The following is a 22,036-nucleotide window of genomic DNA, read 5'->3' on the forward strand; positions in this document are numbered from 1 at the left end:
GTGTTTGCCTCTGAAGCCCAAGGTTGCAGGACGGCCATCAGTATCCGTTTGACTCCGTCCCATGTCTGCTCTAGAACAGAGCTGTGGTTCAGACTGGGAACCCCTTTATCTGTGATTGTCTGTGCACGGTTTGACGAGCTGGTACACCTCCAGCAGGCTACTAACCACAAGGCTAGCGGTCCCAACCCCCCAGATAGACAACACGTTCTACCTACTCTGGGAAATTGTTGTAGTCTCAGAAACCCACAACAGCCAGTTCTGTCCCGTCCGATACGGATGGTACCAGTCCGAATCTATGGGATCGTTGCGTCTGAGTCGACAGCGTGGTGTCTGTGGGGTAAGCATAGGAATTATTGGCCATTTTCATAATTCGTGGACAGTCAGCATCTCCTTACAGAACTGCAATGGAGTGAATGGGCGGGGGAGCGGGTAGAGGATCTAACTGGTCTGTACTGTCCCCCCCTTCCCCCTGAGCCTGTCATCTTGGCAAGGACTCCAGCGGTGGCAGAGGGCGGGTTACGAGATCATAAACCTCGCTTTTCCCGGCGGGAACCAAGGTCCAGAGAGCAGTAGTCCCCACACCCTTGGCTGTTAGCTCGTGCCACCAGCCGGCTGGGCGCCTTTCCGGGCTTCCTGCCCTGGGCATGAAAGTACCGGCTCCACCCCGCTGCACTTTCCGCTCTCCTCACTGGACGCCGTGGAAGGCAGGTCCACCGCCTGCGGCAGTTCCTAGTCTCCGGGTGTCCCCTTTCCCCGGGCTGAAGGTGGGGCACCAGGCAAAGGGGCAGCAGGGGGACTCTCTCCCCTAGGACGGGCCAGTTGGAACCCTGAAGGCCGTACTAGGACCCTGAAGGCCGTGTCCGCAGCTGTTGAGCCCCCAGCTGACCCTGACCGCAATGGGACTCCCGTAGCAACTCTGGAGTTGGGGTGCTACCCTTCTCAGAGGCACCCAGCTGCTGCGCCATGCTCCCGCCCCTCCTGGAAGCCTGCCCAGGGCTTACCGAGGTCTGGAGGGGCGGGAGGTTCCATACGGGGCAGAGGGGCAGGGCGGGGCCAGCCTGTGAAGGCGGCCCTTCTTGGGGACAATGGTTGCCATGGGGAGGGTGGCACTGAGGGGAGGGGACTTGACCCAGTGTGCAGAGGGAGGAGAGCCCCGGGGTGACACTGGGGAGGGGCTGACCAAGGACACGCCAGGCACTAAACGTTAACGGCAGCAATCTTTTATTACCAAACTCGAGCAAGGTTTAACTTTCCGCCCAGCTCCCGTAACAGGATGGAGGTGCAGGCCTGAACAATTTAAATATATATACACACTTGTTTAAAAGAATAGTTAAAAAAAACGCTTCTCCAATGTTCCAGGAAAAACAAACACCCTAAACTTATTTCAGCCCTTAAAAAACAGTATTTATAGTCTTGTCCATCCTGCCCCAACACACACCATCACATATAGCCACACACAACTCAGCAGTACAAGCAATGGCTCAGAAATTAAAACCCGTACTAGTTGTTTAAAAAGAGAACTTTTTTTGTTGGAAAATGTCCTTCATTGGGGGCTATTTCTCTTAGTAAAAAATTATAAAACTTAAAAAACAAAAACAACTCGGGATCAACTCCCAAGAAAAACAATCTTCCCCATAAAAGAAAACCCTTTTTTCCTTTTCCTACCTTGTTCACCAACTTCCACCCTTCATTCCAAGAAACTCTCTAAATCCTCACTTTACCCAGGGGGTGGGATCTGGGTGGACACTGACCACCACTATGCTGAAATGTGCATCTCCACTGCCCATCCTGGCGGTCTCATGACAGGCCCACTGGGGAGGGAGCCGAGATTCCCTGGGGCTTCCCAATGTCCCCGTTTCTTCCTGTTCTGAGATCCGTGGTAGAAACAAGGGTGCAGGCTGGTGAGTGGGGGCCTTCCCAAACAAAACTACCCACCACCTTCAAACGTAAAGCCTAACCCACCAGGTGAAAACGGGCAGCAACAGTCACCTAACTGCCTACAAGGGTGTCCGTTCCCCCCTGTAGCCCTAACAGTGCAGGCGGCAGCTCGTGGTGGTAAAGAAACTGACCGGCAGCCACCGTGCGAAGAAGGCGCAACTGGCCACGTGGGCAGTAAGGCACTTGAGGAAAAAAAAAATTTTTTTTTAAAAGTGGGCTTCACATCCAATCCCTTGAGAGTGGTGGCTTCCTGCACCTGGCCAGCGCCAGGTAGCCCTTCACCGAATCACAGCGCCTTCCAGTCGATGGGCTTGCGCCCGGCCTTGCGGAGCAGCTCGTTGGTTCTGGAGAAGTGCCGGCAGCCGAAGAAGCCCCGGTACACCGACAGCGGGGAGGGGTGGGCGGTCTGCAGCACGTGGTGCCGCTTCTGAAAAGGGAAGTGAGAGTTAGGGAGGGTGGTGTCCCATTGGGGTCCTAGCCCAGAGCACCTTCGTGGGGGCACCATGTCCCGGGTGCAGTATGGCCCTGCTGCGTTGGGGGGTGGGGGGCAATGAGGACCCCCTAGGAAATGTGTCCAGGGAGATACAATCACAAGGCATGAAGGGGGGGAGGGGGCAGTTCCTTCTGAGTAAATAAAGAGTAAGAGGATAAACACATCAAAGGTCTTTTAAGATCCAAGCACCAGAGGTCAAAGACCAGGAAAAAAGGGTTAAAGACAGACTTGCATACCCAAAAACTCCCAAGAGCTATGGAAAATGACTTCTAAGAGTTCAAGAGGAAGCAAACAGTGGCATTGACTTTCTAGTTCAGTCTGGCGGAGCTAGCTGGGTAAGGACTGGCCTGCTAACAGCAAGGCCCGTGGGTCAAACCCACTGGCCTGCTTGTCGGCCCCATGAAGGATTCACGAAGTCTTGGAAAGCTATGGGGCCGTCATTGAGTGGGAATCAAGCTAACGGCTGTGAGTATATTGTACATAAAGAACCCGGGGTAAATCACTAGGCGCATTCTTACCCATTAGTGGCCCTGCGGAGGAAATTAAGGCAGCCAGCTTCTGTAAAGGCTGCAGCCTTGGAAACCACACGACCATTGATGCTGCCTCCTTGGGTCACTCCGAACCAGATGCAACTTGGTGGTGCCGAGCTTGCACCCACTGCTGATGCACAGCAACCAAGCACAGGGCAGAGGAGACCTGCTCTAGTGGGCTTCCAGGGCTACTGTCTGTACAGAAACAGAGACCACGTCTTCTTCCCACAGAACGACCAGTAGCTTCAGACGACCTACCTTCCATTGGCAGTCAGTCTGCTTAACCACTGTACTTAGACCCCTTTCAAAGTCAAGTCCATTTCAAACCAAACCAGCCCACGCGCTCTCGAGGGCCACTGATTGAAGGGAGGCTGTCCAGCAGGGTGCTGAGCAGAGCCTAGAGCCCAACAGAACAGCCTGGGTTCAAGTCCCGGCTCTGCCAATGAATACCACTGAAGTGTGAAACCTCTCTAAGCTGCATTTGAACTTGTTATCTGGGAATCTACACAGCTAGCCTTGAAAATGCCAAGGACCAACGGAATGAGCAGAAGTGTTTTCCACGGGGTTTGACAAGCCGAATCCCTTGGAAAGGGTGGCAGGACTCCACTTGGAAGGATGAGCCAGCCTCTGGAGACAGTAAAGAGCTCGTGCTGGGGGCAGAGGAAGCAGGACAGGAAGAGTTGGGTGGGGCAAGAGCAGTCAAGGCCAGGCTGAGGCTGCAGGGAGAGGCAGGCAAGGGGAGCCCTGGACACCATCTCAGCAGCCAAGGGCCTCTACCTGCTTCCCACAGCCTTTCTGGTTTCACCAGGTGAGACACGATCAGGTTTGCCTCTCAGCCTGTAAGGGGAATGTGCTGTCGTCTGGCGCCATTGAGTTGATTCGTCACTCTCGGCCATCCCATGTTGTCACAGAACTGGCTCCATTTCCTAGGCTGTTACCAACTGGGTAGTGATTCATTCTGTAGTGCACAGGGTCGCTATGGTCAGAACCGCCGGACCCACTCGACGGCACCCAACAACTATCATCTCTGCCAGGTCTCTCTCCAGCCAGGCTGCTGGTGGGGTTCAAATCGCCAGCCTGAGCACGTGGCAATCGGCACCACTAGACTTTCCGGGGCAAGACCTTCACACAGAAAACCCAACTCCAGTGCCAGCGAGTCAATTCCAACTCAGAACAACCTTACAGGACAGAGGAACTTCAACGGCCCCTTTGGGTTTGAGGCTGCCCATCTGTACCTAAGCAACCACATCCTTCTCCAGCAGATCGGCTAGTGGGAGTGAAGTCCCCACGGTGCGTTTAAACAGCCAGCTACCTGACACCCCATCAGGGCTTCAAGAAGGGACTCAAACCGAAGCAATTCACTCCCACTGAGGGACGCCGTGACCCAGTAACCCCAAGTGGAATTGCCCCTGTGGGTTTCCAAGACTGGCAGTCTTTCCTGGAGCACTGAGCTTCATCTTTCTCCCATGGCTTCGAACTGCTCACCTTACAGTTAGCAGCCCAATGAATACTGGGCTCCGTTCCTAAGGGCCCGGAGGAGGGGACAATGGGAACAAGAGTAGCCTGCAGCAGAAAGGCTTGGGTGAGCCTGCCCAAAGTAAGGCAGAGGTGAGGTGGGAAAGGGGCGGCAGGGGGGACGTAGGTGCAGATTATGATTATATGGGGAAGAGGGCAAAGCGACAGATTCCTGGCCTAGAGGATGGGGTGGAGGGTGCAAGCTTTTCGTCATGGGGGAACCCACACGAGCAGGTTTAGTGAGAAATGGATGAGCAAACAGGCCAAATCTAACGTGTCCAGGTCACGGTGAGTTGGAATCCAGGTGGTGCTGCAGGTCAGCTGTTGGCCGGCTAACTGCCAGGCGAGCTGTTCAAACCCACCAGGCGATCTGCAGGAGTGAGATGAGGCTGTCTGCTCCCACGAAGAAGAAAGTCATAGGGTGGCTGGAAGTTAGAATTCACGCACTGGCAAGTTTGAGAGGTTTGTGTTGTTGTTCATGAAAAGGCAGCTGACTGAAAGCCATTAGGAAGTATGGGCTTGGAGCTAGGAACCCTGGTAGGGAAGTGGTTACAAGTTAGGCCACAATCGGCAAGGTCAGCGGTTTAAAAACATCAGCTAGCACCGACTCCATGGCTGTGAGGGCTGAACACAATTTGGTTTGTGACCAACCTACAAGAGCAGTGGGTCCACATTCAGACCAGTCCACCCGCAGGCATGTTGCTAGGCCCCATCGAGCTGGTTCTGACTCAGTGCAGCCCATGCCAGCCTCACAATTGTGGTGAGCCCACTACTGCAGCCGCTGCCCACCTCATGGGGGGGGGGGGCTTCCTTTTTTGCTGCCCCGCTACTTTACCAAGCAAGATGCCCTTCTCCAGGCAGCACAGGCCAAGTGCACGAGAGAGTCTCACCATGAGGATAAAGACCTACAGGTGCAGGATCAAAGCTATGCCGAGGGACCAGCTCCACTGGCAGAGGGAGTGTAAAACACTCAGACGCACCTAAAAGTCCTGTCTTGGCAGTTGGGTTCACTCAGGCAAGATGGCCTCTTGTCCTTATCACACCTCTGTCAACGTGACCACTGGCTTGGCACCCACTGGTGGCAAGACTGCAGTGCATGCCCAGCCTGGAGCTGACAGACTCGAGAGCTCTGGCTCCGCCGTTTATCTGCTTTGCTGCCTCGCCGGGCAAAAGGCTTCGGTGCCGGGAGCCTCGCTTTTAAGTGTCGGGGGTGGGGGGAGAGAATTAAAACGTGAGCATTTTCCGACATGTTTCTCTCCTTTCGGGTCGCTGTGAGTCACAATCAACTGAGTGTGGTCCGCAGTGGGGCTTTGGTGTCAGGCCTAGACCTCTCCAGGGGTTCAGCGTGAAACCAAGCCAAGCAAGGGTGGGGAGAGCGTGCATCTGAGGTCAACACAGCTGAAAGTGATCACGTTAAAAAGCAACGTGGCTCAGTGAAGGGAGTTCGATGGAGCCGCAGTCACCAGGGCAAATACCAGGCTGAGTAGACCCCACCCAAACTCCCAAGCGAGCGCCCACCCTCCGTACCCTGTCGATTGTACTGCCTTTCTTCTGCGCATACGAGCCCCACAGTAGAAAGACGAGGCCGCTGAGGTTGTGGTTCAGCCAGGACACGACGGCGTCGGTGAACTGCTCCCAGCCTCGCTCCTTGTGGGAGTTGGCCTGGTGTGCCCGCACGGTGAGGACAGCGTTGAGGAGGAGGACGCCTAGGCAAGAAGACACCCGGGAGGAATGGGTCAAAGGCTGGTGACACCAAGCTGGCTGAGCACCCAGCCCAGAGGTTGCGTACTTGAGAAACCGTGCAGGCGCCGGGCAGCAGGCAGTGGAGAAACAAGCATGCACCCTCTGGGTGATCAGGCCACGGGGCAGTTGGTTGCCAGCTCTGCCCTGTGAGGCCAACGGTCCCACTCGCTATCACTGGCCCCGGGAAGAATGGTTCTTTCCATTGGCGGACGACAATACTTTCAACGACCCCAGGAAATACAGGATTGGATCCGAGAGTCTTGTGGCTAAGGTTCCAGTCCACCTCTGCATGGACTGACTACAAAAATGGGCTGGAACCTGTCCCTGCACCCAGTGGATGGCTGCCCTTGTCTTCAGCCGGGGTGGTGTAGCGAGCGGTTCGGTGTTGGACTGCTAACCACAAGGTCAGCGGTTTGAAACCACCCGCCGCTCACTCTACTTCCAGAAAGAGTGAGCCTCTGGGAAACCCACAGAGGCCACCGCTCTGCTGTCCTAGAGAGGCACTGTGAGCTGGGGTCAAGTCGATGGCAGCGAGTTTGGTTTTGTTTCCGTCATGGTGAGATGCCTTAAACATAAAAAAAATCTCATCACCACAGTGGCATCTGTGGGGATCTGCTGGGTGAGCGAGGTCAGTGAACGGCAGAGAGGGCAGCTCCGATGGTTAGGGGGGCTGTTTACAGGGATCCCCAAAGGAGTCCTGGGGCGGGCGGGCGGGCACGGACGCACGGCACAGCAGGCCAAACACTGGGCTGCTGACTGTAAGTTATTCGTTCAAACCCACCAGCCATCAAAGATGAGGTTCCCGACTCCCACGAGGACTCACAGCCTCAGAAACCCCGCAGGGGCAGTTGGAAATCAAAGCAGATGTTCTCAAAGGACACAGGAAGGGCTAAGAGAATAGGAAATCATACTGGCGAGCCCAAGGCCAGGAAGGTCTTGCTGAGAAGTCCTTTTCCATCACGACTGCCGCGGCCCCTTGACAGCAATTGTATAGGAAACCTTAGCTCAGACCCACCCAACAGTCCTGCTCTGGCCCCGTTGGTCCCCCAAACTCAAAGGTCATTGCAGAGAGACAGATATACTGTCATCTGAAGATGGTGCCGGTCGTCTGCCTTGGAGAGCACATGGCTTTACCACTTTTATGTCACTCCTCCAAGGGGAAATGCACGGAGTCTTCCTCCTTGACACCTTCGTCTTGCATAAGCCAGAGTTAAACGGAAGCAAGTCAATGTCGCTGAGAATGGCCTTGAAGGGGGGACCCACAGGCCAGGAACCACCAAGCATGTGGGAACCTCGGAGACTGGGGAAACCCTTGCACTCTGGTCCTGAGGTACTCATTAGACCCCGCCGCGAACTCTGCCCTTTCCTCATCTGGAAATAGCTGGGTCGAGCCCAAAGGAAAAGATGCCACGCTTGGGTTCTGCAAGACCACGGTAAGAAGCTCCCAGACATGAAGAACCTTAGGGTTTAATGACAATGCTAACACAAGGTCAAGACCGTAACCACTGTCCCTCAACACAACATGTGGGGATGGTTGAATGGGTTCTGCTGTCCTCTTTCCCCTGAAAATACAGTAAAACACTAACAAAGCAACAAAAAAGTACAACAGCCAAAAAAAAAGGGAATGTTTTGCATACTTTGCGTAAGCCAGCGGTTCTCGACCTGTGGGTCGCGACCCCTTTGGGGGATCAAACAACCCTTTCCCAGGGGTCGCCAGATTACTCACAGTAGCAAACTGGCATTGATGAAGCAGCAACGAAAATAAAGTGGTTGGGGGGGGGTCACTACCACATGAGGACCGGGATGAAAGGGTCTTGGCATGAGGAAGCTAGAGAACTGCTGGAATAAGCAAACCCAAAGCAAAGCCCACTGGTGTCCACTGAGTCAAGTCTCGACTCTGTGCCCACAGGACATAGCAGAACAGCCCCTCACGGTTCTCAGGCTGCACATCTTGACAGTGCAAACTGCCACGGGTCCTCCAGCGGCCAGCTGGTGGATTTGAATCACCGACCTTCTGGTTAGTGGCAAAGGGCTCCAACCCCCGGACATTCTTTCCCGTTATTCCAACTGTATAGACAATGGATTCTTGTGAAAACCAACAAGTAAATGAGAAATTCTATAAGGACATAGGTACATGTGCGGAGAGACACACGTACATTAAAAGGAAGCATGTGCTTCTGAGGCTCCCAATGAGGAATCCTTGAGTGAAAACTTAAAGCAGTAATAACACCATACTAAAGGACGTGTTTTCCTCTTCCAGATGACGACGACTACAACCGGAAAGAAAACACCGACTCTCCGCCGCCAAGCCCATCTGACTCGCAGAACTCCCTCTGGGTCTCTGACACTCTTCAGTCTGTCGGGGACACACAGCCTCATCTTTCTCCCGCAGAGACCGGTGGATTCACACCACCGGCCTGCCAGGTGGCAGCTCAATGCCAAGCCTCCTTAAACAAAGACAATACATATAATCTTGCCCTTCTGCCGCCTCACTAAAGTTAAATTAGATATATTAAAATTAAATACATGTAATTTTAAGTGCATACAATTTAACCATTTTTCAAGAGTGCGCTAATCTTTTTTTATAGCGCTCTCAAAACACAGCAAGCAGGACGGAAAGACAGCCGCTGAAAAGAACACAAGCGTATCTAGCCGTAGTTGGGTGGCGAGTCGCGCAGCAGAACAAACGGAAGAAAGCAAACCAGAACCTTCCCCGGAAGCAAGAACAAACAGACCTCGACTCCCTCGCTAGCGCCGCCCCCCAGGTAGAAACGAGCCTCAGGGTTGGTCGGGGCCCTCCCAAAGTGAGGGGCCCTCAGTGAGCTGCGCCATCCCCATGGCCACTGGGAGTGAACTTGAAGCATGGCTACCTTGCTTGGCCCACCCAGACAGATCGCCGTGGCCAGGAGGGACAAAGTCATCCAAGTCCGTGGACAGCTCTTTGTAAATGTTCTCCAAACTGGAAGACAGAAGGAACAGGGAGCGTTTTCAGAATAATTCTGCAGAGCCAGCAACTAGCTGCAGGGGTACCTGCAAAAAGGTCAGAGGTTAAATCCTGCACACTTGCCCCAGATGATTAGCAAATGTTTACATAGCGCCCCCCCCCCCACGCCCCTTTGCTTTCTGCCGTGCAGAGCAGGGCAGCAACCGATGGAATCCAGCCAGCACAGGTCAGAGTGAAAAGTCCGATGTGGGTCATTGTGGGGTGGATTCCAGAGCTCCAAAGCCAGGAGGTAAAGCCGGTCTTCTCTGACAGCGCAATCTGTCTGCCCAAGACCCCCCCCCCCCCGTTTGGACAAGCCTAATACACGAAGCCAAAATCGACTCTCTACCATCGAGTGGCTGTGACTCATGGCGACCCTGTAGGGCAGAGTGAAGCTGCCCATGCAACCTTGCGGGTTCCAGCCCAGCACGCAGCACTGCGCCACCACGGCTCCTGCACTTGGCGGGGACCTATGGAAACGAGCCAGGCAGCCTACTCTCACAAAGGAGCAGTTTAATCTCAAGTGCGCATGCACACACAATGCCCTGGCGGCAGAGTGGGCCATGGGTTGGGCCCACAAACCACAAGATTAGCAGGTCAGGGGGAGAAAAGGGGAACCTATCACAAGGCTCTACATATAATCCCTCCCAGGGGGCCGGACAACAGAAAAGTGGGTGAAGGGAGGCATTCGTCAGTGTAAGGCATGAAAAAAAAAATTATAAAATTACAAGTTATCAAGGGTTCACGAGGGAGGGTGGGGGAAGGGGGAAATGAGCTGAAACCAAGGGCTCAAGTAGAAAGAACATGTTTTGAGAATGATGGTGGCAACAAACGTACACATGTGCCTGACACAATGGGTGTATGGATGGATTGTGCTAAGAGTTGTACAAGCCCCCAATAAAATGATTTTAAAAGGAAAAAAAAAAAAACGATGGCAACAAATGTGCAAATGTGCCTGACACAATGGGTGGATGGATGGAAAGATCAGTTCAAAACCACCAGGCCCACAGATGAGCAATGAAGCTTTCTACTTCTGTGAAAAGTTACACTCAAGAAACCATTGTGGGCAGTTCTACCCTGACCTATAGGGTCGCCGGAGTCAACTCAGTGTCAATGGGTTTGCCATTGACTGCCACTCCCCACTCAGCTCCCACAATCCTCCAAGGTAGTGCGGGCGGTTCTAAGAGGGCAGCCTTGGGTAGTTATCTATGGACACGCTTGGGAGCAGGGGAAGGGTGCTACTGCCCTCTAGCGGCAGGGGTGTTGCCAACTGTCCCAGGTGACACAAGGCAGGACAGGCCAGGCTAACACAAAGGGAGCACTTGCATGGAGGATGGAGATGAGGCAGAGGAACCCGGCTCCCAGGACCAGTGCGACTCCCCAGGGCTCCGTGTCTGCACGCAGGCCTGTGTAGAATCAAATAAAGCTGGAAGCAGCATTTGTGAGAGATAGTTGGTGCTTGCTCATTTACTTAAGTCTCCTTAAGCGTTTAGGAGCCCCGGTGGCGTAGTCGCTATGCATTGGGCTGCGATCTGCAAGGTCAGCCGTTCGAAGCCACCCTTGACCGGTCTGTCATTCACAAGCCATCGGCACCATCTGCAGCATGACCGTACCTGGGTGGAGGTGGCACAGGTCTCTGAACACTAAAGCAGAGCCCATGAGCTTGGTTGGGTCCGTGATATGGGTCCTGGCCCAGGATGACGACCTTCACCTGCAAACGCCAGATGGTAGGAAGTTAGAACAAGACCAGAGTGCAGGCCGGAGGTTCCTGAACTTGGTTGGCCTGCCACCTGCAGCCCGTGTCTGGAAACAGATGAGACATGTACAAACAGTTCATGCTTCCACCGCCCCCTTAAGTTTTATTCAATGACCCCTAATTGCACCCACAACTACCACCTGCCCCCCACCCTGCCCAGGCAGCACCGCCCACTGTGGGAAGCACTGAATGAACACCTGCCTCGTGCTGCAGTGGTCAAGTGCCTAGCCATCAACCGAAAGGCCTGCGGTTTGAACCTATGAGGCCCTCAGTGGGTGAAGGCTGTGGCAGTGCGCTCCCCGAAGGCCAGCAGCAACCCTCTGGGCAGTTAGTCCCACTCTGTCCTGCGGTGCCGCTAGGAGGTGGCATCCACTTGAAGGCAGTGGGTTTTCACTGAACACACAAGGCCATCGCCTCCTGACCCACCTGAGCGCCCTAAGGATGGAAGAACTTCCTTGCAAACGCTACTTGGGGGGGACCGACGGATCTCGGAATCACAATGGCCCCGCACAAGTAAACACGCCATCCAAGACGCACCCAGGTGTCCATTCTCTGCAGGTCAGCCTATCCCACTCCAATCTCCCCCTTGCAAACCCCCCGGCTGTCTGGTACCCACCGCCCAATGTTTCCCATTTTCCTTGTCCGACATTTTGGCTGTCTTTCAAGACCATCACGTGCGTAACCAGCATGTTCCCACACTATTCCTTCTCGGCACCCCAAATTCTGCCTTTCATTTCTAAGAGTGGAGATACCGCTCAAAGAATACACTTCAGATCGATTCCCCAAATCACTTGTCAGTGAAGTGGGACCATTTCAAGTAGGCCCCAGCGAGTGCAGGAAGAATGCCCATTCCCCGCATTTCCCTCTTGGATGAAGGCTGAGGAGAGCTGGAGAAGGGCCCGGCGATGTGGAAATGGGAGAGCTGACCTTCTGTCTAGTGGACACCCATCTTCTGTCATTCTCATGGTTTTGCCCAGCAGCTTCCGGTTTCCTCCACAGCTGACACCGTATCTTTCAAAAACCTAGGTTAAGGTTTACCACGCGGTCAGCAGTTTGGGGGAGAAAGACTCCCGCCAGGAGGTAGATGTCTTGCTGTGTCACGTGGTAGTGGACTCGGCCTTTCTTTAAGTCCTTGGTACATTCTCTACAGGGACACAGGCTGTGCTCGGCAGGAGGGCTTTGGTGTTCAGGGCTCTGGTTCTGGATGGGTGACGTTCCTCGTTCAAGTCACAAGTCGATCCAAACTCAACACGACCCACATTCCTGTGTGACGTTTGCTAAGCATCTCATGTGCGGCTTGTTTTGCAAGGGGCTCATCCACCGATTCCGTTTGGTTAAGAGACCTCGAGTCCACCACAGGATTTCCGCCTCCAGCTGACCATTTGGGGAGGGAACCAAGGACAAAACCCCAAGTGCTGCAACGCGAGTGAGCGGACCCGGAACCCAGGGCAGGGATTTCCAGCTCACTAGGGTCACGCCTAAGAGGCTCCGAGTAGGTACCAGCCATGGGCCCATGAAACCGGTTTTCAAGACCAAAACGCAGAGGGTGGTACCACACTGGTCCACCACCCCTGAGGTGGCAGTGAGACTGGGAAGGAGGGTATGGCCACACATCCGGCGGGTCGTCCGTGTTCAAGCTCTGCCTGGTTTACGCGGCCCAGCCACTCACAGATCCCACCAGCAGCGTCTGTGCAGAAGGACAAACGGCAGCCAAAGGTATCTGTGCGCAGGTTACGGAGACTTGACCAGCTGGAAGCTTCAAAGTGCCAACTACACGGACAAGTGTGGTCGGACAGAGAGCACACTGGGCCAGTGGTGGGGCCAGCTACCCCCAAAACCCCAACAGTTGCCCTCGAGTCCAACTTCGGGCGCCCCCCACATGGTCAGAGCAGATCAGGGCTCCGTGGGATTTTCTTTATTTTTTTTTTTTAATCCGTGGGATTTTCAAGGCTGCAGCCTTTCAGAAGCCGATCACCAGGCTGCCTTCTGAGGAACCAGTATGTGGAACTGAGCAGCCAACCTTTCCCTTAGCAGTTGATTACTTAACCACTTGGGCCACCCCAGTGACACCGTGCACACAGGGCCTTTAGTTGACCACTCGGAACATTAGGCCTGGCACTACCAACTAGGACAGGGAGGCCTGTAACCCACTCACCCCCTAAAAACCCCAGTAGCATGAAGTCCTCCCCAATTCACCACGACCCTGTTTAAGGCAGAGTGAGCAGATCACACCCAAGGGCTTCAGAGGCTGTCAATCTTTCCCAGGAGCCTGCCTCATCTTTCTCCCATGGAGCGACCTGGTGGGTTCAAACTGCCGACCTCGTGGTGAGCAGCCCTGAGCGTAACCCGCTACGCCACCAGGGCTCCGCTCTTATCACTCACAGCACAGTACTTCATAGTGGCGTGGGGTGAGCTTAATACCAGAACCAGATGCTCAAATAGAGACTCCTAAAGACTTGAAAAGTAGAAGCGATAAATTTCTGAGTTTGACGTGCAGCAAACAAAGACTCCATCAGTAGCTTCTTCAAAAAGAAGAAAAATGAGAATCGCGGACACTTGTTCTAGCCACGTGGTTCTTCCTTTCTTTTTGGCTGCAGAAGCAGCACAAAACAACAGCCAACGTGTGAACCCACACTAACATACAAGCCAGGGGCTGCAACAAGCTCACAGGAAACTGGAATTCAAAAGACAATGGAAGGGTGTTTTTGCTGCAATCTAGAACTGAATGGATATTCTTCACTCACGTATAGCCAGGAGCCCTGGTGGCACAGTGGTTACGCACTGGACTGTGATCTGATCGTTCGGCAGTTCAAGACCACCAGCCTCTCCTCAGGAGAAAGATGAGGCTTTCTACTCCTGTAGTGTTAGTCTTGGAAATCCACCGGGGCAGTTCTACCCTGTTCTACAGGGTCACTGTGAGTTGGAATCGACTCAATGGCAGTTTAAGTTTAAAGTTATTTATTTTTTTTTGAGCCAGTCAAACCAATTTCAATCTGTGTCTTATAGATCGCAGACCTTGGCTTACCTGGAGAGTCTTAAGTTAGAGAGCAATGTTTTACTGCTTCTGCTCGCTAAAGAAAACAAGTCACTTTCTTGTACTTACATCTCTGATGTCACACATCTGTGTCCAGGTGAAGACTTGGTCTGGCGGTGGATACACAGTGTGGCGTTTTCTCTCTTCTGCGACAAATCCCATTAGCTGATTTAAGGATAAATCAGGATTCAAATCAGAGGCTTTGAGGAAGCCCAAAGCATTCTGGAAGAAAGCTTCTAACACAAAGTGGCTGAATTACCTGGTTTTTTGGCAAGTTCTACAAGCACGTTGTTTTCATAAAACACAACCAACTACCTGCATCCCATTCTAGTCTCACCCTTCTTTTTTTTGAAGGAGCCCCAGTAGCCAAGTGAGTTACACATTGGGCTGCAGTTTGAAACCACCTGCCACTCCTCGGGAGAGAAAACAAGGCTTTCTGCTCCAGTAGAGATTGAGAGTCTCAAGGGAGGGGGAAAAAAGAGGAGCTGATACCCAGGTCTCAAGTAGTTTTGGAAATGTTGATGGCAACATATGTGCAAGTGTGCTTAATACAATCGAATGATGGATTGTTATAAGAGTTATAAGAGCCCCCCTCAATAAAATGATTAATAAAAAAAACCCAAACAGGAAATTAATAAATGAAATGAAAAAAGCTTTGGGCCTGATCTGGTTTTCAAAAAAAAAAGATTGAGGATGATGGCAACAAATGTACATATGTTCTTGACACAATGGATGTATGTATGGATTGTGAAAGAATTGTATGAGCCCCCAATAAAATGATTAAATAAATTTAAAAAAAGATTGAGCGTCTCAACTCACAAGAACAGGCCTACCCCGCCCTGCCCTAAAAGCTGCATACTACGAGATGCAACGGACTCCACAGCAGTGGTTTCCTTTAAGAGTCCTGGTGGCACAGTGGTTAAAGCACCCAACAGGTACTCACAGGTCAGTGGTTGGGGTCCACCAGCCCCTCGAGGGGCAGAGATGTAGCAGTCTGCTTCCATAAAGACTTACAGCCTGGGACACAAAGTTCTACTCTGGTCTCGGTCAGCAGGAGTGAAAGTGACTTTGCTTCCTTCCCTCCCCCTCTCTTTCACTGGATCAAACCATTTCCCCGGCTACTTTCAATTCTTATTAACGCCTTTAAAAAAAAGTTAAAAAAAAAAAAAAAGCAGCACTGCCAGGTTTCATAAGGTCCCGCTGGTGGATTTCACGTGCCAATCTTCCCTGGATTAAAATGTGCCTGTATCACATCCTAATGCCATTGTTAGTTGCCCGTGGCATCTGTCTATTCAGACTCCTGGGACCCCTGGGTGCAGAGTACAGCTGTGCTGCATAGGGTTCTCTAGGCAGCCAGATCACCAGGCCTTTCTTCCTGGGTACCTATGGACGGGGGAGTTTCAACAGCCTTTCAGTTCGGGTAGCCTTGCACATAACTTCATTTGTTTGGGCCACCCTGTGGAGTGTGTCCTGGAGTCCAATGGACTCCGGCCACTCTGGGAGACTTAGAACTGCTCCATTGGGTTTTCCTGGCTGCAGTCTTTAAGGAAGAAGACTGCCCTACCTGTCTTCCCCAGGGTCTAGCAGGAGATTCAGATTGTCAACCCCTTTCACTTACCGATGCTATCAGGGTTCTTGGCCACCCAGACTAGCTCCGCAAACAGCCTCATCTTTCTCTCCCGGCTGGTGGTTTCCAACTGCTCACCTTGCTGTTAGCAGCCCTGCTTGCTTAACCCACTGCCGCCGGGGCTCCTCTTGTGACTACGGTCTGGCGGCCCTTGAATCTGCACCTAACACAGGAGCTAACCCTCCATCTACCATGGGTCTGTTTTGCAGAGGGCGACTCGAACCTCTACCGTCAACAGGGCCACGTCCGCCGCCGGCGCTCGCGTTTACCTGGATAAAATACGGCTTCCCGAACTCCCCGTGGAGCTGCTGCTTCCAGCTTTCCCCGAAGCCCGCGGGCACGTTGCGGGCGGCGAGTCTGAGCAAGGCCGCTGCCTTGTTCTTCTGGATCCGGGCCAGCTGCTCCGGGCTCAGCGGCGACGAGGGCGGCGTGTCCGACCCGGCCCGGGCCTTCCTGGCGGGGCTGGCCTGCAGGTGCAGCCGGCGGCAGCCGATCAGCGGCGGCGGCCCGGTCCAGGCCCAGGCCGCGCGCTGCCCCCGGCTCCGGTTCCGGCTCCAGCCCCAGGCCCGTGCGCGGAGGAGGCCCATGTGGGAAGGGGTCTTTCCGCTCGGGAATCCCCGGGCGGGGCCAGCCCCAGGTCAGCTGACCCTGGCCCCAACTTTGGTGCGTTTCAGATTAAAAGCGGAGGGCGGCGGCGAAGCCCCGCGCAGTCTGCGGAGCGGTTCGCGGGAAACAGAGCGGGGACGCGCCCCGCCCCGCCCCGCCGGACCGGACTCCAGCATCCCCACGCGGCCTTTTCGCGGCAAAACCCTCCCACAGGGAGGGCACACATCCGCCCTCTTCCCATTGGACGGCGGGCGGGGTAGGCGGGCCGACACGCGCTGATTGGACTCTCGGGCCTCGAGGCTCGCTCCCATTGGCTGCTTTCTAAGCATGGCCGCCGCCGAGCATCGGCGGCGCCTGTTTTGAAAACGTGGAGGCTCTTTCTCCACACGGGGCCTCGCGAGTGCCGAGCCGGCCCGCGTCCCCACACGGTGCCCCGCCGCCGGCAGCCGCGGCCCAGCCCTCCGCCCCGGGTCCCCGAGCCCACACCCCGGCCCCGCCGCGCCTCACCGCCGCGTCCCGGTCCTCCTCAGCGCTCGCGGCCACGCCGGCCCCTGGGTCGGCCGGCTCGGGGCTGCGGGTTCGTCGCTTCCCGGCGGGGCTCGGGGAGAAGAAGGAGTGGAGCGTCTTCTGGCCGATCATCCCGAAGCTGCAAGGAGCGAACGCGCACAGCTCCCGGAGCCCGCGAGCTTCCAGGCGTCCGCGGAGGTCGCAGCAATTGGCGCCAATCGGCCCGCGCATGCTCCGAGCGGGCGTCGGGGTGGGGGCTTGGCTGGGGGCGGGGCGGGCCTCGTGCGCGTGTGCAGGGCGGGCCTTGGGTGGGATTCGGAGTGGTCGCGGTTGTGCGTTCCTTCTACTGATCTCGGACGGCCGTCATTACCTCTATTCGTCCCACCTCTGTCTTTGGGCTTGTGGGGTTGTCGCCGCGGAAAAAACGAGCATCAGGATCCTTCCTGAGCACGACGTACCGTTTCTCATCTAACTCTCACAGCGCGCTTCTGTTGCCTAACGTTGGGCTGATGTAACTGCTAGGTCACCCGGTTCAAACTCGCCAGCTGCTTCGTGGGCCAGAGGTGAGGCTGCTGTCTGCTCCCGCAAAGATTTGGCTTGCTGCCGCTGTGGAGCGAGTCAGACTTGGAGCGACCCCGTAGAACTGGGGTACAACTACTGCCCCTGTGGGTTTCCAGCGCCTCAGCTGGTGGTTTCCAACTGCTGACCTTGCTGCGTAACAAGAGCCACAAGGACTTCTCCCAACGATTTACAGCCTCAGAAACCCGACGTAGGCTCCTTTGGAAGCCCTGTATCAGCGGTTCTCAACCTGGGGGTCGAATGACCCTTTCCTAACAGTAGCAAAATGACAGTGATGGAGTAGCAATGAAAATAATCTCATAGTTGGGTCGCAGCATTAGGAAGTTTGAGAGCCACTGCCCCATACGTAGATTGTACAGCTGACAGACTATTTTTGCACCAAATCACTTCGGTGGCCTAGATGTTAGGGATTGTGGGGAGACTGTGAGATCACTGGAGGTTAAATCATCTTCCAATGGACCACTGGCCCTCCCAGTAGACCTGACATGCTCCTGTCCGCCCTCTGCCCCCACAAACTCCCAACGTGTCCTTTTGGTTCTAGAGCAAAAATTACCGCCAGTTCCACCCAGGTTCTGCCCCCTTCTCTAGCTGCATTCCCAGTGGGTCCATTTCCTACAGGCCTGGACAGTCCCTGGTTCAAACCCTCCCGTGGCTTCCTTCTACATATGCTTACAACAGCCCCTCCCCCTAAGGCCCCGTGGCCTGCACTGTGATCACTGCTCTCGCTCTGACAGAGTTCAACTCCCTGCCTCTCTGCACATCTACTGCACACACCCAGCTTGTCCCCCCAGATGGCCTTTATACCCTTACACCTACTGTCCCCTGGCTGCAAAGCTTCCCCCTGCCCCTTGCCCCGGTCTTAGTCGGGGAACCCTTCCTCAGAGAGGCCTTCTCCTTCATGACCGGAAATTATCTGTTTATTATCTTTCTCTTCCTCCAAAGTATAACCACTCTCAGGGCAGAGACTTGGTCCTTTCCCCTAGGCACTCTTGTGTCCCAGGGCTTAAGACCAAGATGATTGGTGAGGAGCCGGGGAGGGAAAGAAAGAGAGAGAAACTCTATAACTGGAGGCTGAGAGAATGAAAAACTGACTGGAGCCGATCTAAGAGACATTGTTTTATTGGCATCAGGAGGCTTACAGACAGGGGTGGCCACCTGGACAGGAAAGGACCGACCTCCTTTTATACCAGGTCCTGTGGTCGATTACTGGAATTATTTACACTATGACGTTAAACTCAAAAACTAAGGGCTTAAACAGAAAGAAAATATTTTGAAATTGATGGCAACATATGTATAAATGTGCTTGATACAACTGATGTATGGATTATTTTAAGAGCTGTAAGAACCCCCAATAAAATGTTTTATAAATAAATAACCCCACCCCCCAAAATGTTGAGTTGATTTGGATTCATCCTCCAACTTTGCTCTTAGCAGCCCAAGTCGTAACCCACAAGACCTCCATGACATTAGGAACCTGAAACTCGTCAGGTTATGTCTGTGACGGGGAAGGAGGACGCATTCACGAGGCCCCTGGCTGGCCTCCAGCCTAGGAGCAGCCTCCAGGTGAGGCCAGAGGACACCCTGGGAATGCCTGCCTCGCTGAAGTGTGGCCATTCTGGAGTGTGAGCTAGTTGTCCCTACAGTCTGCCCCAGTGCCCAACAATGGCCCGTACAGTCTTACCGCCTTTCTTCCGCATGATCCCTCAGGCCTGGGCATCGAGGGATGTGCCTCCAGCCACCACAACAGCAAATAAAACCCAACAAAATACCACTCCCAGGATCCAGGAGTCCCAAGATGGACAAAAACATGCAGTATGCTGTGCGGAAGGTGAAGTGTTAAGCCAAGCAGAGAAAGTGGTTTGGGGGTGCACTGGTCCTGTCCGGCCTGCAGATCGGCTGGCCTGGGCACTGCTGTTGGCAGAGGGAGGACAATGGGATTTCCCCACATCAGCAAACACAGCGACCCAGCTGACGAACAGATGCCAGGAAAACCGGGCGGAAAGACAGAGAAGTGAGAGGCACTCTTCTGGGCATCCAGCAGAAGACAGGCCGTGGTGGAGAGGTGCGCAGACTGCCCCAGTCCCGGGCAGTCCTCCAGGCTCGCCATCACAGAGACAGAGCCACAGTCCCTGTGGGGCCTCTTACACAGGGAGGCCAGCATCATCCAATTCCAGAGCTTCAGTGCTCCACTCGCTTAAAACTGGGAGCCTGCGGGGACTGTCTCCCCACTGGGATTAGTCACCTGCAATCATGAGCCAGGTGTTGGGTGTAACTATCAGACACCTGCAGCCCCCACTCTAGCCCTTTTCCCAAATAATGGAGCTATTTAGGACAGCTCATCCATGGGGGGAGGGGAGACAACAGTTTCCCCAGGGGCTCGGTCAGCAGGAGGTTGCTGGTGGTCCTAGGCAGAGAAGGCATCCATCGGCTCTCCCAGATACTTGAGGGCCCGTGGCCTTCCATGGTCCTGGGTTCAGCAATGGGAAGGCATGCCCTTAGGACTCCTCGAGGCATCACGTGGCCTCTAGTGGGCAGGCAGCTGGCCCCCAGCTGCAGGGAGGGTGGCATGTCGCATTGCTCTCTTCAGGACTCCGTGCGTCCAGTCCATGAGTCTGCCAGGGTAAGGGGACGAGGGTATGCCAGGCTCTGCCCATGCTGTCAGCCAGCCCCGTACCTTGCGTCTGGTGAACAGGGTCCCCGGTTGCTGTCAGCATCTGCCAGGGTGCCTTAGGTAGCACACAGCTGGGAGAAGCCATGGATGCGGAAACATTGGGTCACTTGCTTGCCTGCAGCAGGCTACCCAGGTGACCAGGCCCCCGGGGGGGTGTCTTTTTTTAGCCACATCCACCCCCACTCCAGTCAACAATCCTTGCAACCTTTCCCAGGCCTCCCTGGCTCTCGTGCTGGTCCCAGGTTTCTAACGGCTGTGCTAAGGGACCCAGTGCCAAGGCCTCTAGCCATTCCAGGATTGCTCCCAGATTCCCCCCACCCCCAGCCCATCTCTGAGGCTCTAGGGTTTCCGGATCGCCTGGCTGGCTCGCCAACTGTTTGGGCTCAAGTCCCAAAGAGGGAGAGACCCCTTAGACACAGAGACTGAGAGAAGGATCTAAGAGATGTTCGCTCAACCGCATCCGATGGCTTACAGTCAGCAAGCAGCACTGATGGTCGGCTAAGCAAGAAAGGATCCCCGACAGGGGTAACTATGTGGGCTCTTTTTAATGTTTTTGGTGGCCCGTGTGAGAATGGGGGCTCTTTTAAAAAAAATATATATATGTATATATACACACCACTCAGGGAATGGGTTAGTGGAACTATTTGTGCTATGAAGTTAGGTTTTTGAAGCTCATCGTTGGGTTATCTTTGTGATTGGGGGGCGAGGGGAGGATGAAGCATTCGTCATGCCCCTGGCTGTCCGCTGGCCCGGCTACAGGTGGGGAAGGTGTCTGGGTGAGCCAGGGGCACACTGGGAAAGTCTGATTAACTGGGTGTGACCATTTGGGAGCATTAGCTAGCGTCCCTACAAGTGGCCGTCTAAGGAGCAACTACTGGGTCTCTCACCAGCTGGAAGAAGGAAGAGCGAGGCCTGGACACAGTTGCATTCATCCGATGAACTAAGGGACCACGTGGACCCCGGCCTCCACCGCCCTGAGGCCAGAAGAATGAGGTGGGGCCCGGCCACCACCACCACCGGCTCTGAAAGGGATCCCGTTAGAAGTTCCTGGATAGAGTGGGAGAAAAATGTAGAGCAGAAGTCTAAATCCCCAGTGAGTGACAATGCCCCTTGGGGAGCCTGGATCAGCCCGGGTGGGTGTTAACACAAAAGGAGACAGGAAGCAAACAGGAATCAATCCTCCTCCAGGTTTGGGTGGGGCCATGCTTCTTTGGGTTGGCTACTGGGAGCTGATCTGTTGAGTCTTGTGGCCAGTGTCTGCCTGCCCGGCACCCTAACGGAACCTGGCCAGTCAGTCCCCCCACATCATCTACTCTTGGTGGGGAGGATGCCCTTTGGGGAGGCTCACCGTCCAGGTGGGGTGGACATACACACATTGACCTCCTAAGAGCCACCTCCCACCCTTTGGGCTCTTCTCAGCACCTGGGACACCTCGCTGTACCAGGGCCTACTCAGTCCCCAGACAGATCTGGCCATATTAGAAGAACACTGATTTCTGCCAGTGAGCATCTCTCCTGGCACCTGCAGCGGCGGCAGAGGGACTTCGGGAAGCCTTGTGCACACATTCCCCAACGTGATTTTCCTTCTGTGCACTTGAACTACTAGCTCCCTCCTCCATGCGTTGTGTCCACACCTTGAGCTTCTGTGGCTCACCGGGCTTCGATGCCAGGTTCCAAAGATGCGGTTCAGCCTCGTGCCACCCTGTGCGTACCTACTTTGCCTTTGGCCCAACCTGCAGCTCAAGAAGGCGGCTCTGCGCTTTTCTCTCCTGCCTCCGTTTGGAAGAGCACTTTCTTGAGCAAGCTGTGTCCACTCCTAGCCCAGGGGAGTAAGCAGCTACTGGAGGTACCTGGCTGTCTCTAGTAAGACTGCCACTCCCACTCAACTCCCTTGGCTAGTCCTGGTCCCCGAGTTGTCCCTACCCCTAAATAGCCTGGAAGGCTACCTTACCAACATCCAGTGAACCCATCCCAGCCATCTGTCACAGCAGCTCCGACACAGTCTTTTAGGGTCCTGTGGACTCTGCATTGCTGCCTGGACCTGTACCCCAGATA

General features: G+C 54.5%; 1 protein-coding gene across 1 annotated transcript; it reads right to left on the reverse strand.

The window, feature by feature from the left end:
• Positions 1 to 1,214: 1,214 nt before the first annotated feature.
• Positions 1,215 to 16,945, reverse strand: UNG (uracil DNA glycosylase). Its single transcript, XM_075534332.1, has 7 exons — positions 16,733 to 16,945; positions 15,889 to 16,086; positions 14,062 to 14,157; positions 10,816 to 10,913; positions 9,090 to 9,178; positions 6,004 to 6,182; positions 1,215 to 2,365 (listed from the first exon to the last, which is right to left on the reverse strand). The coding sequence occupies exons 1-7, from the start codon at positions 16,862 to 16,864 to the stop codon at positions 2,225 to 2,227; spliced, it is 933 nt and encodes a 310-aa protein (XP_075390447.1). The 5' UTR covers positions 16,865 to 16,945; the 3' UTR covers positions 1,215 to 2,224.
• Positions 16,946 to 22,036: the final 5,091 nt, after the last annotated feature.

Source organism: Tenrec ecaudatus, chromosome 16 (genome assembly GCF_050624435.1).
Source record: "Tenrec ecaudatus isolate mTenEca1 chromosome 16, mTenEca1.hap1, whole genome shotgun sequence".
In the NCBI taxonomy this organism is placed as follows: Eukaryota; Metazoa; Chordata; class Mammalia; order Afrosoricida; family Tenrecidae; genus Tenrec; species Tenrec ecaudatus.